Raw genomic sequence first — 18,056 nt, 5'->3', positions numbered from 1 at the left:
AATAGATATTCAATATTGATATACATATACATTCCAATAAATACATAATTTATTAGCAATATTGTGCAAATTATAAAAGTAAATATGATGATATTTATCTGGACATAGTTTACATAAACTTTATATCATGTATCTATTATTATCCATATATTTATTTGCAATAAAAATAATACGATATTAACGCGTTACATAATTTGTACATGTATAGAATTTTACAAAAAAGTTTAATTTTAGGGAAGCTGAAAAGACAATGAAATTTAAAATTAATTAAAAATTTTATTTAATTTTTAATCCCTCCTTTCCAATTATCAAATATGTACAGGTGATATATCTCTACCTACATATTATACAGTTTATTGTTTAAATTTATTATGTGATATTTTTTAGTTTAATTATATTTATTTTTTTATTTTTAAAATAAAATTTAATTACCCGATCGCGAAATTTATTTATTTAAGTGTCATTTAATTTGTAATAATTTAATTTCTTAATTTGGAATGGTATTTATCCCTACCTTATCCATACTTATTGTCTCTACCTATACAATATTTATCCATATTTTATTGTTCTACCTACCCGTATTTTTATTTATTTGTTGCCTATTCAAATATATTTATCTCCACCCGTGTATTCCTACCTACACATTACTTACTTCATAAGTATGCAATAACACCGCGAATATATGTAATACGTTAATGATTGCATTCGTCAGAGAAAGTAGCTTTTCAATTGTTGTAAAATTCTTTAATATGATTTGGTTTGGTTCCTTATGGATTTAAATCAATCATGTTGAAGAATTTTAATTCTTAATCATCTTCTATCGCTGATAAATTCAACGGGATGCCCTAATCGCGATCATAATAATATTAAATAAGTAATAAACAGTAATTATTAAAACAAGCTTTCAATACATCTTTAAAATACAAAAAAAATTAACAAATAATTATTAACAGGGCTAATGAGACTCAATGGATAATCAAATGCAAATCAAACGCAAATTTTATAGAAAAAGATTTAAAAAATCTTATGCTTTATTATCCGCGCTAACTCTCATTAGCCCTGTTATTTTTGTATTTTAAATATAAGCAATATTTAAAAAAAATATAAGAACTCGCAATTTGTGAACAAGTTACCCTCCCGAATATTTAGTTTATCTTTATACACTGAGAAAAAAAAATTTGTTCAACTAACTAACATACATGTAGTTGTTTGAAAATTTGATTAATTCAACAAATTTTATTTAATCGAATTTAACCATAGTCTATTTAATATTGAAATTCGTTAAGCAGACTACGGTTAAATTCGATAAAATAAAATAAAATAATCAAATCTACAACTAAATGTGATTAATTCGTTAAACAAATTTTTTTTCAGTATACATGTATTTTTTAAACTTTTAAAAAACTTAAATTGTAATCTACTTTGTATCTTAGATATTCTTTTTTCTTCTGACTAGATTGAACTCACCTTTCGTTGCTCCTGGCCAATATTCTGGCTTCATATGCCAGAAATCGACAACAAAGAGAAATACTCCGACTGCTGCCGACTAATATTGCCGGCGATAAGCGTAAGATTTTACGCTTATATACGATGCGCGAAACACGAACGCGTCGCGAAGGAACCATCATATCAATGAATTTGACTAAATAGTAATAATTATCAATAATAATAATAATCATATATATATAATAATAATAATAATAATAATAATAATACCATTAATATAATACAACAAAGAAATGTCGCGTTTATTTTAATTTAAAAATATAAATTCGACTAAAAATAAATTTTAATTTTAAAAATCTTTAGATCAATAATGTTTTTATTTCAAAAGTCTCGAATATTAAACTAGATATTAAATTTTTTAATATAAACATTGCTGTATAAAAAAAAAACAAAATTTTAATTTTAAAATAATTTGAAAACTTGACTAAATTGATTATCATCCGATAAAATTCAAAGCCCATGTACGTATTTTTAACGATTCGAACGATTTGTTGCTGAATTTCATCTCAAAACATGCAAAGATGAGAAATTCAGATGAATGATGTAAGATCCAAAAAGAATAATTTTCCCTTGCATCAATAAATATATCTCTTTGTATTTTGTAAATTATTAGAATCATTTTTGTATAATTTATTATTTTAATATTAAGTATTTTAAGTTATGCAAAACTCTGAACGTGATTTTAAAATAATTATGAGATAAAATTCTATTTCTTAGTAAATGTATACTTATTTTGGATCTTATATGATATCATATTATTACTTTAACTGATATAAAATCCAGTTACTAGATATAGATAAGCTATAAAAGATCAGGCTAAAGTCAGTGCATTGAAATAAATAATAATAATTAACAACTAAAATGTCTTTTATAAAAAAACGAGATCATTAAATTATATGCGTTACATAAAAATTTTCGTTATTATTTCATCAGTAACATATACAAATAAATATAAAACAATAGCAGGAATTTTTTAAAAAACAGTACACATTATACATATATGTGTATGTAGATATTGCTTTTCTGCAACTTATATAAAACTTAATCCTGAATGAATATTTGAGAATAGGATAGATAGGAAAATTAATAAAACAATATTTGTTTATTACACTGTAACAAACGCTTTTTCGTGTTATGATATTCACGCATAGATAACAATTTCATTCATTCTAACTATTATTTTATATAAACTTTATATAATTTTTTATTTTTTAATTTTATGTATTTTATGTATATTTAAAAAACGAATATTTTATTCTTTTTTATTTTTATTTCCAAGTATGTCAAGATGTATTCTCAGGAAAAAATATTTTATATGTAATTATATAAAATTATATAAAAATATATATAATTTTATATAATTGTGTATAAATGGACAAATGGATAAAACTATTTTATATGTAATTATATAGAATTATATGTAATTTTATGTAATTTTTTATATAATTATATATAAAATAGTTTTTCCCAAGTTACTTTAATATTGTATAAAATGATCATTGAAAAAACTTATCTTTTATTATATTTCTGAGATTGAATTATTAGACTGAGCTTGAGTTACTTCGTATCAAAACATTCACATTAACGTATAAATTTACAATTATAGTAAACAAAATTTGAGCTAAAATGAATAATCTTCCTGAGTAATAAAAATTAAATAGTTTTACTCTAGTCTTACAGTTAAATTAACGAGATATTGTGTAAAAGTAGTGATAGACGACATTAGGAATAATTAGAAATAACTCAAATTGAGTGTAATGTGACATTATAAATTTAACAATACATGAACAATATTCAATATTAAGAAGGCATTCTGGATTAAGTTTATCCTAATCTAGTTTTAACTTATCCATTTTAAGACAACAGATGCATGGAATGCTATACATATATTTGTCCGTATATTTTTATTAAATTAATGCATATATGCATTTATAGATATATAATATATTAATAAAATTATCACACATCCGTTATCTCAATAAAAACATTAATTATCACTTACCAACCCGACGCGCAACAACGGAGTTACATCTGCATCGTCGCTACGATGATTCTGTAACAAAAAAAATATAAAATTCAAATTATAACAAACTAGGAAGAACACAAACAATATTTAAAAAAAATACAAAATTCTCTTAAAATAATCTTATAATTTTTAAAATATATAATTTTTAACCATCGAATTTTTTAATTCATCATTGAGTTAGATATTTATAAAATAATTATACATTTTTAAAAACAGATTTTAAAAATTCATATATATGAAATTTCAAAATAATTTTTAAATAATCCTTTTTCTAATTATCATTTTAAATCATTTTAAAATAAAACGACTCAAGAATAAATATAGAAGAAAGATATTGATTTTACATTAATAAAAAATATTTACCGCAAGGTTACTCCGCCGGTGCCCGATGCCTCTCCTAGACCTCCTCCTCCTCTAGAATCGGGTTGACGTCCTCTCGCAGGACACTCGCGTAAAACACTCGCGAATAATACTATAAACGCGTGCGGACTTGAACGGCAATCCGATAACTTGAACGGCACTCCCGAAGCAAACGCGCGACGAACCGGCTGCGGTTCGTTCACTTTCAATTAAATCGGCGGACGAGGGTACGTTAGCTTCCCCGTCGTTGGATTTTTACGCGAAGAGAACGATTTTACTCAATATCTAAAAATTTATCTAGATATATTTCATTCAGATAGATCCGAAAATTTTTAGATACTTAAGAAAAACCGTTCTTTTCATGTATATCCTTTAGGACTGAACTTTCTCTCACCACATCAAGGTATACCTGTGAGAAGGAAAATATCATTTGCAAAACGTGATATACAAGGACTGAATCTCTTATTACGATGTTTGTAAGATATGATTAGAATCAATGGGATAAGCTAGAGATTAAGAAAAGAGAAATATTTCTTTTATTACCGACAAATAATTGCATAGTTATGTTTTTTATACCGATCATATAACGAAAGATGCACGGAAACAAAAAATTAATTAAATTATTAATTAACATAAACTATTGCCGATTTTGAAAGAAAATTGAAACGCAGAAGATTTAAATTTTTAATTTCATTTATTAAATTAATTTAAATCTTTTGCGGCACAAACTTTCCGGACAACCCAAATATTAATTGTGAAAGCAGGAATTGCGTTATTTGCATGAGAGTTATATTAATATAGTTTTTTATGACTCGCGTGATGACGATTCGAAGAATAATTGAATTATATTCAAGCGAGATAATGTTACATTAAACAAAAATAATTGTCGTAATTATCGCGAGTAATAAATTTTTCCATTGCGTTTTGATTCTAAATGAATACGAAACATCTGTTATATGATATATGATTGTCTCAATTCTTTTATGAATAATTAATCCTGCGAGTTAGTAAGCATATACTTTTAATATTCAATTCATAAAATACAATGTTTTATATTATTTAGCATTTGTCGCGATTACATTTCAAAAAGAAATGTGAAAAAGAGCGGTACGCGACACAGCTACTTGTTTGAGCTTCGATAGAGAAAATGACAGTAATTACGCGTAAATGTGACGCGTCGCCTCGTGCCACCCCGTGTCATTCTTTCCCCCTCCCCAAGGTCGCGCGCCAATCTTTTATCGAAATATTAATGCATATTACGAAGTAAGTAAAATAATATATTTTTAAATTCTTTACAGTTTTAATGTTCTCCGATTAATAGGCTTTGTTGCGCGGTTTTTGCTTTATTTCTTAAATTCATTACGCACATACACAGCTCATGAATATCTTATATTTCTATGTATTTCAATTGTTACAATTAGTTTACAATTAATTAGTTCGTAATAACTTCATATTCACATAAAATCCACGCAGTGTATGCAACATTTTTAACAAAAGAAAGATTGATAGCTTTTTGTTACTTTTGAATATCATTAATCTTTATTTAATTGTAAATCATCAGAGAGTGAGCAATAAAAATAATGTTGGAATGTCAGAAACACTTCACGTGAGTAATTTTCTAAAAAAAAAAAGAACCACACTATAAGTAAAAACCATTCCTTACCTCTTGCCTTTTTTGTCAGCGTTTATTAGTTGATAAGAAATATTTAAAATTATAAAATTATAAAATGTTAAATATATATTCTTCAATGTATGACGACATAATTACATTAAATAACACTTGCCACTAAATCTAAAATCTAAATCTAACTGTAGCTAAATTTCCGAGAAAATCGATATGAGAAATTATTTCATTAATTTTAGTATTTCATTAGTATTTCATGATGAAATATTAATTGGATATTAATTTTTACTTTACTTCATATAATATAACGTTTTACTTTTTTTTTATTTTAAATAAGTTCTTTTTGTCAGGGGTTAGTCGTATTTAAAATATATTTTAAATAAAAGAATAAATTGCTCATTATTTTAATCATACTATCCAGTAATGCAATAAATTTAAATTCATGCATCATTCGTTTTCGAATCGAAAATTGAGAGTGATATATTTCGACTATTATCACTCATAACCATGAAAGGAGATGTCTACTTAAAGCGTGTGATATATATAATTATGTATATACGAACAATTACTTGACATGTTCACGGATCACAAATTATGAACATTGATCAATTCGCGTTCGTAGATATTTAATTTTCGTGGATTAACGTTAATTGCGACGTGCGAAGCATTTCGTACTTCGTATATCTCGCTCCGAGGTCATCGAGCGAATGCCGAAGCGAATGACGTAGTCAAACACACCATGCCGCGCAGCACGCTTGACGCTTCCCCACTCCTCGTTGTTCGCCGTTCGGATACACAACTGCGTATGAAAAATATTCACAGTTTATTCAATTATTTAATCTTATTTTACATTATTTTGAAAAACGGATATCGTTGTACATTTTGCTTTGCTTTCAATTTTATATCACTTGCGTCATCCTTTTTTAAACGTAATTAATAATTATTCACGTGGAATATTTTTGATATTCCAACATTATGTCTCAATTTTCATTATTCTTTTTAATGATTTATACTTAAATAAAGGTTGATAAAATATTCTATACATTCTTTATGTAAAGATACATGTAAATTTTTTTAATATTGCGAAACATTTTGCGTTAAATACAGCTTTGACTAAAAGTATTAAACATCTGTCATTATTTAATTTTTCAGTTAATAAATTAATTTAAGACATTATTATTACTGCAAATTATTCTGTGTTTCAGAAATTTTAACTTAAATATATATAATATAATGCCCATCATGGCTCGGTAAAATAACTGTTACGAATTATTTAAAAATTACGAATTATTAAAAAATATAAAATAAGTTCCAGAAACTTATTTAAAATATAAAATCGTAGGAATCGATAAAAAACTGACTTGTTTAAAATAAAAAATATAAAATAGTTTCCTAGAACTTATATAAAATATTAAATAAGAAATAAGTTAGTTAAGAAATAAGTTAGTTAAGAAATAAGTTAATGCAGAAAATATTTTACATTATAATTATCTAATGTAAAATATTTTTGCAGAAAATATTTAATTGAGCCAGTCTTGTAAAAGAATAGCTCATTTTTCAATCTTTAAGAATAAGATTTCACTTTTTTTTCGGAGATTTATTCTAAAAGTTTTAAGCTTTTTATATATAAAGAATATGTTATATCGCTGTATTGGACATTTATTTTATAATTTTATTGAGTAAATATACAGTATAACGCACTCATCTCCGATTTTCCTATAATTTTGTGTATTTTCACGCATAGCTGAATATATATTCTGAGAAAGAAAATTATCATATAAGTCCTGTTTTTTTTTAAATTAAATTTCGAAGTTTTTTGATGTCAGTAATTAGAAAAATGATAATTATAAATGATAATTATAAATGATATTTATTTATAATTTTAAAGAAATGAAAGACTTAAATTTTAATCCACATAAAGAGTTAAAAAGGTAAATTTAATCACAAGCTATATTTCAAATTATACAAGAAAAACTAATTTTTGTTTTTAAATAATTAAAGCAAAGAATGTTTGTTCTATTTTAAGAAGAATGAAGAAGGTATAAATTTTGAATCACAATTATTTTCTGCTATAATTTAAATTATATAAAAAACTAATTTTTAATTACATCTGTAATTAATTAAATTAGATAATCTTTTTATCTATTTTCCTGCACTAGAACTCTCTTTCTTACTTTCGACAAATATAAAACATATCTCATTTAAACATATCTAGTTCAGCCACGAAAAATAGATCTTTTGTTTTATTTTTAGAAATTTATAATTGATTTATAATTGAATTTATAATTGATTGAAAGGAATTTATAATTGATTGAAGGATATAATTCACCAATTATCTTTATAAATTTATACTTTGAAATTAAAAAAAACGGGGCTTGAGCGATGATTTTCCTTTTCATTGTTAGAATATAATATTCTACAATTATCATTTATTTTATAATTACTATTTTCCTAAAAAACTTTGAATTTTGCACGTGAAAATATACAAATTTACAAAATTACAGGAAAATCGGAGGTGGTGATTATACTGCATATTTACCTTGTATTGTATATTAATATTATAATACACAAATATATGTAATATAATATGACAATTTAAATCAATTTCTATAAATGACATTTACACGACTCGATTTACACAAAGTAAATTGTAATATCAATGTTATGAAACCAAGCCAATTATATATCTTCTGAAGAATGGAAATTGTGAGTCAGTTTCATAACATTGATGTTATAATTTTCAATGTAAATCATAATTAGAGTATATACGTATGTTATATTGATTTTGTTTGTTAGTTAAAGTACACAAATGTTACATACTTTTAATTTGGCTTTCAATTGCTTAGTGCTTATTACTTTGTATTTTATAGATTATTTAAATTAATTACAAAAATTACATTATTTTATATTAAATTTTATATTGTAATAAAAAATTTTGCGAATATTGCACATATAATTCTTTAAAATTTTAAATAGAGTTTATTTTAATAACTCCATTAATTTCAGAAATCAAATTTAATAATGTCTCTTCAGTTCTTGATAGCATTCGTTGTTAGCACGATTCTTATATAAGGATAGAGCAAAGACTGGTACTTCGGATCCTTATAAGGATCAATAAGGATCTGATAGATAATCTGATACTGGTAAGAAAGCGAAGAAATTTTTACTATCATGGATTTTGTATCGATTACAATATATACTGTATCCTCTCCAATTTTCTTGTTACAGTATCATATAAGTAATGCGGGATCTACAACAGAAGTTATAGCGATCGTAGTCTTAAGTCGTAGAAAATTCCAATCATAGTTGATTATTCTTCTCATATTCGAATGTGATTGGTTAATTTTCTAGAACTTAAGACTCTATGACAGATCTAATAATTAGATGAGGCGAAAGGGAAAATAATAAGGAAATTATGGAAAGAGATGGCGAGAAGCAAAAAAATGGAGAGAAGCAAAAAAAAGAAAGGAGATGAGGAAGGAGTCAAAAGAGGACAGGGAGGAAATGGATATAGAGGGAAGATATGGAAAAAAAAGAAAAGGTGAATTAAGGAGTAAGTAAGATATGATAATAATAATAGGTGGTAAGACTGTGATATAGAGATAACGTATGTATTGAAAGAGAATATATAACATTAGAAGTAGATATAAAAGAGAAAAGCGGATAAAGCGAAAAGAAATAAAATGAAATAAAGTAGGTAAAGAAGTGAAGTTCGAGGGTTTAACCAGAGAAGTAGGAAAGTAAAGGGATAAGCATAAAAAATTTATAATATTATAATATATGTGCGATAGCCTGCGAACGAGATGGATGTATGAATGAATTAAGAATTTATGTAAACCAAGTCCCCTTCTTGGTTGTAAATATGCTGAAGTGTAATAAATTCTATTCATTCTATTCACTTAACGCTTTTTATATGTATTTGAGTTCGTGCATATCATTTCATTCTTATTTAATATTTAATAAGGATAATATTTAACAAGGATAAAATGACGTTTACGAGTTTATTGCAAACGCCAAGTAGAACAAATTCCTTTGCGCGCGCAGTAACGTATATAAATAATAATCATACATCACTCTTTTAGATTAAAATTTTAAGCTACCGCTTTTGAAAGGAGATTGCCGAATGGCCGTGATCGATAGTACAGATTTTTTTAATTTCAAATTTTTTTAAATTAGGAACATTAATGAAAATGATCACCTTACCAGTAGTTTTCAATTCGATCTAAGAGCTAATCATAAAATCTTTACTTCTTTTATCATCTGTTATATTAATTTTATTTTGAGCAATCATATTATCTATTATTGCACCAATTAAATTATAAAAAGATTTTGATCTATCAGATTAATATTTGATGAAAAATAAAAATGAAATAATTTCAGACATTTGATTAATTAATTAATCAAAGCTTGATTAATTTATTAGCAGAGAAAAATTTGACAATTTGATACTATACAAGAATATTAATTTTTAATTATAGTAAACAGTTAACTATCAATTTTTAATAAATTTATTTTTATTTAATTAAAAAATATAGATATTTAATTACTATGTATAATATATTTAGTAGATATATGAAAAAAAATCTGTACTGTGTGTGTGTGTGTGTGTGTGTGTGTGTGTGTGTGTGTGTGTGTGTGTGTGTGTGTGTGTGTGTGTGTGTGTGTGCAAAAATCTTTGTATCTAAATTTGTATCTAAATCTACAAGTTCATGATTGCTCTTTTTATAGCCTTCTCCTTGTTTCTTCTGATTTTCTTCTTATGTTCAATACTCTTAGTGGCGTCTCTGAAGAATTTTATTCCTTCTCGTTCCTCAAAAATGCGTTGCAAATACATCATACCATGCAAATTAAGGCCAATAGTATCCTGAAAATCAATGTTCGTTAATTCGTCAGATAAAGAATAATCTTAAATAATATATGCAGTCAATAAATAAACTTTCATTACTCTTAAAGCAGAAATTTTTTCTACAGCGAGTTTCTTCACAATCTCCAACGTAGGCAAAAGATTTTGATTGGCCACTATCGGACCATGATGTGCTTGTACTAAGCAAAGAGCTAATCTGGCTAATAACTCAGTATGATAATTATTTTTTAACAAGTTAGGAAGTCTCTGAAGAATATCACAGGCAGCAGAAAATGGTAATAATAATAATGTCTCCTCCAATTCACTAAAACATAAGATCTCTATTATATTTCCCACTTTTATGTAAAATTTGGTTATTCTGATGCTTATAATTATTCCATTGCATTTTACCTTGCCCTAACTCGTTTAAAAATTTCCAATAAGAAATCTTCTGTATTCGTGCAATTGTAAGCCTGCATCAGCAGGGGAAGAGGTGGTGCTTTGTCAGTAGGAACAATCTTACTCAATTCTGTCTCATATTGATTAGATATTTCCAAGAATTCTAGTATCAATTCAGCCTGATGAAAAAAGCATATCGTACAGAAATATTTTAATACTTTCTATGTTGTAAATTATATATTTTTTAATAATTCATCTTACAGCCTTCTCACTGCTAACAGTCTTTTTAGAAGGTAATGCTTGTTGTTTCTGTCCTAATACTGCAGTACTTTCCCCAGTAATTAATTCATTTTCCTGTTGTTCTCTTTCTTCTTCTGCTACGTCTTGTAATACTAAAGGTTCGCGAGTCTTCTCATACAATCTAACTACTCTATCGGAACCGCATGATACAACATAAGCCCCGTTTGATGAAACGCAACAATTCCAACTTTCTCCAAAATGACCCTATAAAGATCATGGAAGTACTGTAATTAAGCTATCGATACGCTAAGTATTTAATAAAATACGCTACCTGTAATGTGATGATTTTTTGATGTATGTCGGCGTCCCATTGTTTAATTTTGCCATCTTTACCAGAGGTAAAGAAATAATGAGTTCCAGGCACGAATGAAAGACCTGTAACAGAATCATCATGCGCGAATATGGACCTGCGACAATCGCCGTAATCCAAACCCCAGATCTTGATATTACGATCTTGAGAACCAGTTGCTATGAGTGTGGAATCGCTAGATATATCCATGCATAGTACTGGTAGCTCGTGTCCATAAAGCGACAGAAAGAACTATAATAAAAATATAAAATAATAAAAGATAATATTTAAGATACAAACTAATGTATTCCAAAACAGCTGTGATACCTTAAATGTATCCAAAAAAAAGATTTTAATGGTAGAGTTCAATAAAGAAACAGCTAAAAATCTATTATTTGGACTTATTCTTACACACAGTACGCTTTCTTCGAGCTTAAGCGTTCTTACGTGTAAGACAGAAAGAATTTTAGCTTTTATCTGATTATCAGGATCTTGAATAAGTTCAAAATTCCAAAATTTCACCGTTTGATCACCACCACCGCTGGCAACTCCTTTCTATTTGTACAAATATATTAATAAGCCTTACATTTTAATAACGATTGTTAGGATATTTTTCTTAAAAGGTATTACCAAGTCGGGAAATAATGTTATGCTCGAAAGTTCTTTGGAATGTGCCAATATTTCTTCCAAGATATCACCAGATGAAATATCAATAATAAGCATTTTTCCATCCTTTAAACCAACAATCAAATGCCTGTCACCTGGCACGAATGTTATCGTCAATGCATAACCACACTGCACTGTGCGTAAAGATGATAATGTTGGTCTAAAAATTATATTTGTTAACAAATCTCTAAGATATATTTATTTATTAAAATGTATAATTTTATAAGCTACCTTACCTATTCCATAATTTGACAGAATCTCTGCTAGCGGTAGCAAATGCCAAATTATCGGAGCTAAAACAGATAGCTCGAACATCTGTACGATGTCCATGTGCCGTTATTGAACGCAAATGCTTTACTTCCGGATTTTTTTCATTCATAAATAAAGAATGCAATTCAATCGAATTGTTATTGATTCCAACACTCACCTACACAGAACAGGCAAAATAAAATATAATACAAATTTTCAGTGATTTAATACAAATTTGTCTTATGCTACTACTAACTCTCAGTTCATTTCCTCTGCCTATTACTAAATCAAATCCTTTTGTTTTGCCAGATACTCGAATAACAGGCAATCGTTGTATCTCATCCTTTAAAGATGGTGTAGTAGGTAGCTCTTTTTCTGCGGCATTTCCTTCTCTAGTATAACACAAGAAACATATGTTTCAAACATATATTTAAATTTTTTAAAGAATAAATAAAAAATTACTTTTCTGCTAAAACTGACTTCTGAGCTTTTCGTCTTTCTTTCTTCAATCTTTTTGTAAATTTATCTTTTACTGTATCTTCAGACAGTAAATAAAATAATTCTATGCAATTTCCCACTCCGTGGCATCCAAGAACTTTGCATGTGGAGTCAACTTCTAATGAAACAACTCGACCTCTCGTGGTTCTTAATATGCTCCCAGCTTTTTCACATTTTATAGGATATTTCTATAAAAATACAATGGATTTATAATTATATGTATTATTTAAAAAATTATTACATAAAAAGCAAATGATCTGAACTGCATCATGAACTGAATATAATATAAATTGCATACCATATCTGTATCCACACTTTCCTCATTTTCTTCATTGGTATCTATTATACCAACAGCAGTATCCAATTCAATATTCCTGTCATCAAGAAATGTTATTTTCCAAACACGTAGTTCCATATCATTACATCCTGTTATTAAATAACGATCGTCATTCATTAAGACGAAACTCCACACCTATATTAATATTAAATCAGTACTACAATTATTTAGAATGTAAATAACAAACAAGAACATAATTAAGCTTACTTCTGATTTATGTCCAACAAGGGTTTTAAAATTATGTTCTGTGTCTAGATCCCAAAATTTCACAAATGTATCTTTGCTTGCACTAATAATAATATTATGCTCCTTCATGAATATCAACTTGGTTATAACACCTTTATGTCCATTTAATCGGCATATTCCAGTTTCTGCCACAACATCCCAGACAATAATATCTGTATCCTGTTGCATAAAGAAAAAATATAAGCACTTATAATTTTGTTGTGTCTGTAAAAGATTCTAACCTTGGAACCAGTGGCTAATCTATGTCCTAATACATCATATGCCAAGGTTGTTATTTCAGATTTATGTCCTACAAATATGCTAATATTTTCACCAGTATTTAAATCAAAGGTTTTTACTGTCCCATCTGCATAACCAACTGCGATATGTTTTTTATCAGGTGATGCAGCCAGACATGTTACGCATACCTTTTCTCCAGATAATACTTGTGCCTGAAATTAATATTACAATCACAGAATATAAAAATATCAAACATAAAATATAAAAATATCAATCATAAAATATAAAAATATCAAACCTATTAAGTTCCTTCATCCTTCAATTTACCTTCTCTCCAAGTCGCAGATCCCAAATGTATACATGTTCACATGCTGCAGCAGCTATAAATCTACCTTCTTGACCATCCATCTTTACAAAGACAACATTACATCGAGGACTCGCAATTATATTTGCATTACCTGCTGGTACATATTTCAAATACTGTTTGGTCAGGCCCATCTTGTAGTTTATCTATAGTCTGAAGAAAATAATCAAGTAGAACAATATACTTCACACATGATAAAAATTTGTGAAAGTAAACTGAATGAATTTATTAGTAAAAAATAGAAGGCAGCAATATTCAAACTTAAGAAAGGTCAATAAAATCATCAAAAGGGATAAAATCAATGTTATATATTTTAATTTAAATAATTTCGTGTGATATTAAAAAGTTAGGAAAAGTAATCTGAAAATAATACAGAATTTGAATACACAAATATCACATAAAAAATCATTACATACATGGGCACTCTGATAATTGTTTAGAACATATATATACGTTACAATTGTGGATTAAGGTACTCAGACGCACGTGTACTCAGTCATGGATCACATATAGAGTGGTGCTAGAATTGATAGAAATGCGTGCGCATCATCGCGAATATGATCGTTTTAAAGCCAATAAAGGCAAATGGCTGTGTTCAATAGAGATAGCAACTTTGTAACTATTGTAAAATTCTTCAATATGATTGGTTTATATGTTTAGATTTTTAAGTAAGAACTAATTGGGTTGAAGAATTTTACAACAGTTGCAAAACTGCTTTCTCTGCTGAACGTAGCCATTAAGCCAGCGATATAGCTGAATTAGAATTTTGCCACCGTATTGACTGCGGTGCTGTCAGTGGGCTAGTTTCCGAGAGTTTAAATCGGATCAGAATGTAAGAATCAATCAACTACAGTCGAGCATTCCCCTGTCGTTCGACTGCAACAGAAGAATACTCGAGTTGGTTGGTTCTTACATTCTGATCCGGTTAAACCCTCGATGGAAACTAGGCCAATGTTGTCTTCAGTTTCTCTCGTATAAATGCTTCGTCTATCTTACAAGTCTATGATAAATGTGATAATCTTACAAGTCTATGTTTAACACATTTATCTCTTTTAGGTCGGTATTCATAGTCGAATCTTATATTCAAGACCTCATTCTAAGTATGATCTTAAGAAGTTACAAACCAATCAGAAGGCTGCATTAACATCTTAAGACATTACTTAAGATGGTCTTGAAATAAGACTCGACTATGAATACCAGTCTTAATAATTTTATTTTACAAATAGTGTATTTGAACTGTTAGGGACTTCGCACAATAAAAGGACAGAAAATAAGAATGGACGTGTTCAAGTCAACAAAGCAGCTAGGTCTAGAGATCAATTTTGTATTTTGAAATGAGATAAAAGTGAACGAATTTACTAGAATACTGATAATTTCATTGGTCAACACTTAGTCAATTTGCTCGCTTTTGTAATTTTTACTTTGCTTGAAGATTTAAAATCGACCCCCTGTTCGCTAAACAATTCAACATTGGTTGAATCCAAGTAAGAACCAATTATGCTCATTCGCTCGGCAAGCATGCCTAGCCGTTTTGCCATTTCGAACTCGCCTAATGTCAACCTATCAAAAATCATGTATTGTGAAATACCCAGTTTTTGATAGTTTTTGAAACTTCTTATTCTCTGTTTTTTGTTCCTTGTTCCTTTTATTGTATGGAGTCCTTTAAGCCAATCAGAATATTGCTTTAGATCTACATAATTTAACAGAAATGGAAATAACAATAAACTTATCCATAACTTCGCAATAAGGTAAATTTCAACCGGTTCAGCAGAACACAACAGTTTTGCAATCATTTTATTATACTTTGCTGAGATTGGACCATTTCTCTTGATCTAAAAGCATAACTCAATCAGCGCGAAGAAAACTTCTAACAGTTAAAAAATAAATGTTCTGCTGAACGCAGCCATTAGTTGCAAGCCGATCGCAAGTTTGTGCGACAGCCAATATGAAGAATTGATCACAAAGATTGGTTGTCGCAACAAACTTGCGATCGGCTTGCAATTAATGTAGAACCGGCTTTATGGATAAGTTTATTGCTATTTTGTTAAGCCGATTCTGTAGAATTGGCTTAACAAAATAGCAGTGATTAAATGTAGAGCCAGCCGGAAATTTAGGCCGGAATCAGACTACACATTGAAGAATGAGAATTGAAAATTGAAAGATTGAAGTTCGATCAATTAGAAAAGGAACTAAAATTTCTTTCTTTTTATTGGTGAAATTTCAATCTTTAATCATCAATCTGAATCTTTAATGCATAATCTGATTCCAGCCTTAGAATACATAGATTTAAAGTAGTATCCTGATTAGCTCATCAACTTAAGTTCATATCTTAAGGTTAGCCTTTATCTTCTCCACTTTTCAAAAACATATCTCATTCAAAACGTTGGACAAATAATCGATTATTTGTACGAAAGCATCGATTCTTAAATCATCGATCGATAATTTCCTATTCCTAATGAGAACTTATAAATACCAGCTTCAAAATCTTATTGTTTATCAGTTTAAGATAAGACATTGATATTGTATAAACAGTACAAAATATTATATGTAATATTATTACAAAAGTTTATAGAATTTTGGTATTTACTTGTGTGTTATATATACATATATTTATTTATATATGTATATATATATATATATATATATATTTTAATATAATGTTTAAACAATTTGTAATTCACGGTTTGAGAACAACCTCTTATATACAGTTAATGAAACCATACAGTAAATCTACACAGCATGAAGTTAAGGAAATAGAAATTCCAGTACCTTGGGGCAAAGTGGCTGGTATGTATAATTTTTTTCTGTAAGCATGATTCATATTATAACAAAAATTTTATTTTAGGTAAATTATGGGGATCGCAAAATAAACAACCTATCCTGGCTTTGCATGGTTGGCAAGATAATGCTGCGTCATTTGATAACATAGCACCACTTATTATGAAAAATATACCTGTTTTGGCAATTGATTTACCTGGACATGGTCTATCTTCATGGTTACCACCAGGATTTATGTATAGTGAATTGATATACTTTTTGTTAATCAAAAGAATTAAAAGATATTTTGGATGGGAAAAAATAAAAGTAATGGCGCATTCCTTAAATGCAATGACAATATATTGGTATGCTGCGACTTTTCCAATGGAGCTACAATATGTTATAGCTTTGGATTTTTTCAAATTTGTATCTATTAGTACAAGCATACATACTCCTATATTTAGAAATGCAGTTGATGCGTTTTTTAAACTTGAGGAAGATTATGTTCAACCAAGTTATACACAAAATGAGATTATGAAGAAGATATCTACAGGACTATATATGTTAAATTTAGATGAATCATCAACTAAAATACTTATGACTAGAGGTGTTACGCAAAAAGAGGATGGAATGTATGTTGTAAATAGAGATCCTAGAATGCGAGTTATACCCATCCATAATATGGTTTCGTCAGAGCAAGTAGAAGAGTACGCAAAATTTATAACATGCCCATATTTAATAATCAAAGGAGACATTAATTTTTATGGTGAAGACAGAGAACTCTTTTATAAGACGCTGGAAATAATGAGAGCAACTAATGACACAGTACAATTTGAGATTCTGTCAGCAACACATCATCTTCATCTCACACATCCAAAAGATACAGCAGCAATTATCAATCCCTTTTTAGAAAAATATGATTAACTATCCACATGCTCTCAAGACACAAGTATAATAATCACATCGCGTTATAATGGATCATTCTTATGCTGAGTTCAATTTATATTATGAAATTTTGGTTTGAGTATCCAGCTAAATATAATAGACAATTGAAATTTGTAATTTTAGAAAATAGCCTAACAATTGATTCAATAATTGTACACCTTATTCATCTATCTTTTTACAACATATTAATTTCTACATAGACTCCAATTTTTGTTACTTGCGTACCAAGGGTGATCTAATCTTATCGAAATATCTATAATTGATGTTGGCGATTGATATACATGAATATTGATGAATCAGAGTGAATGCTTTTTACCCTATGAGAAAATAATTTTCTTGCATATGTTATAATTCAATTAGGTTTCGATCATTTTTTCATAGGGTAAAAAGATGATTCAACAACTGATTCACCCTGCGTGTGCGTGCGT

General features: G+C 28.0%; 2 protein-coding genes across 2 annotated transcripts in view; one reads left to right on the top strand and one right to left on the bottom strand.

Moving 5' to 3' along the window:
- Positions 1 to 10,215: 10,215 nt before the first annotated feature.
- On the bottom strand, positions 10,216 to 14,060 carry LOC105626064 (WD repeat-containing protein 3). The gene is made up of 14 exons (XM_012207375.1): positions 13,890 to 14,060; positions 13,565 to 13,774; positions 13,305 to 13,502; positions 13,059 to 13,232; positions 12,743 to 12,948; positions 12,519 to 12,654; positions 12,250 to 12,440; positions 11,978 to 12,173; positions 11,675 to 11,902; positions 11,330 to 11,599; positions 11,020 to 11,262; positions 10,771 to 10,937; positions 10,462 to 10,684; positions 10,216 to 10,380 (listed from the first exon to the last, which is right to left on the bottom strand). The coding sequence occupies exons 1-14, from the start codon at positions 14,058 to 14,060 to the stop codon at positions 10,216 to 10,218; spliced, it is 2,778 nt and encodes a 925-aa protein (XP_012062765.1).
- Positions 14,061 to 16,008: 1,948 nt separating this feature from the next.
- LOC105626208 (probable serine hydrolase) overlaps positions 16,009 to 18,056 on the top strand; it is a 4,424-nt gene continuing 2,376 nt past the window's right edge. Inside the window, exons 1-4 of the mRNA XM_012207512.1 lie at positions 16,009 to 16,260; positions 16,635 to 16,713; positions 16,772 to 16,988; positions 17,121 to 17,390. Coding sequence (XP_012062902.1) covers positions 16,638 to 16,713; positions 16,772 to 16,988; positions 17,121 to 17,390 — 563 coding nt within the window. The 5' untranslated portion in view covers positions 16,009 to 16,260; positions 16,635 to 16,637. The remainder of the gene's footprint in view (positions 16,261 to 16,634; positions 16,714 to 16,771; positions 16,989 to 17,120; positions 17,391 to 18,056) is intronic.

This window comes from Atta cephalotes (assembly GCF_000143395.1).
Source record: "Atta cephalotes unplaced genomic scaffold scaffold00004, whole genome shotgun sequence".
Taxonomy (NCBI): Eukaryota; Metazoa; Arthropoda; class Insecta; order Hymenoptera; family Formicidae; genus Atta; species Atta cephalotes.
This window is presented reverse-complemented; position numbering and strand designations above follow the sequence as displayed.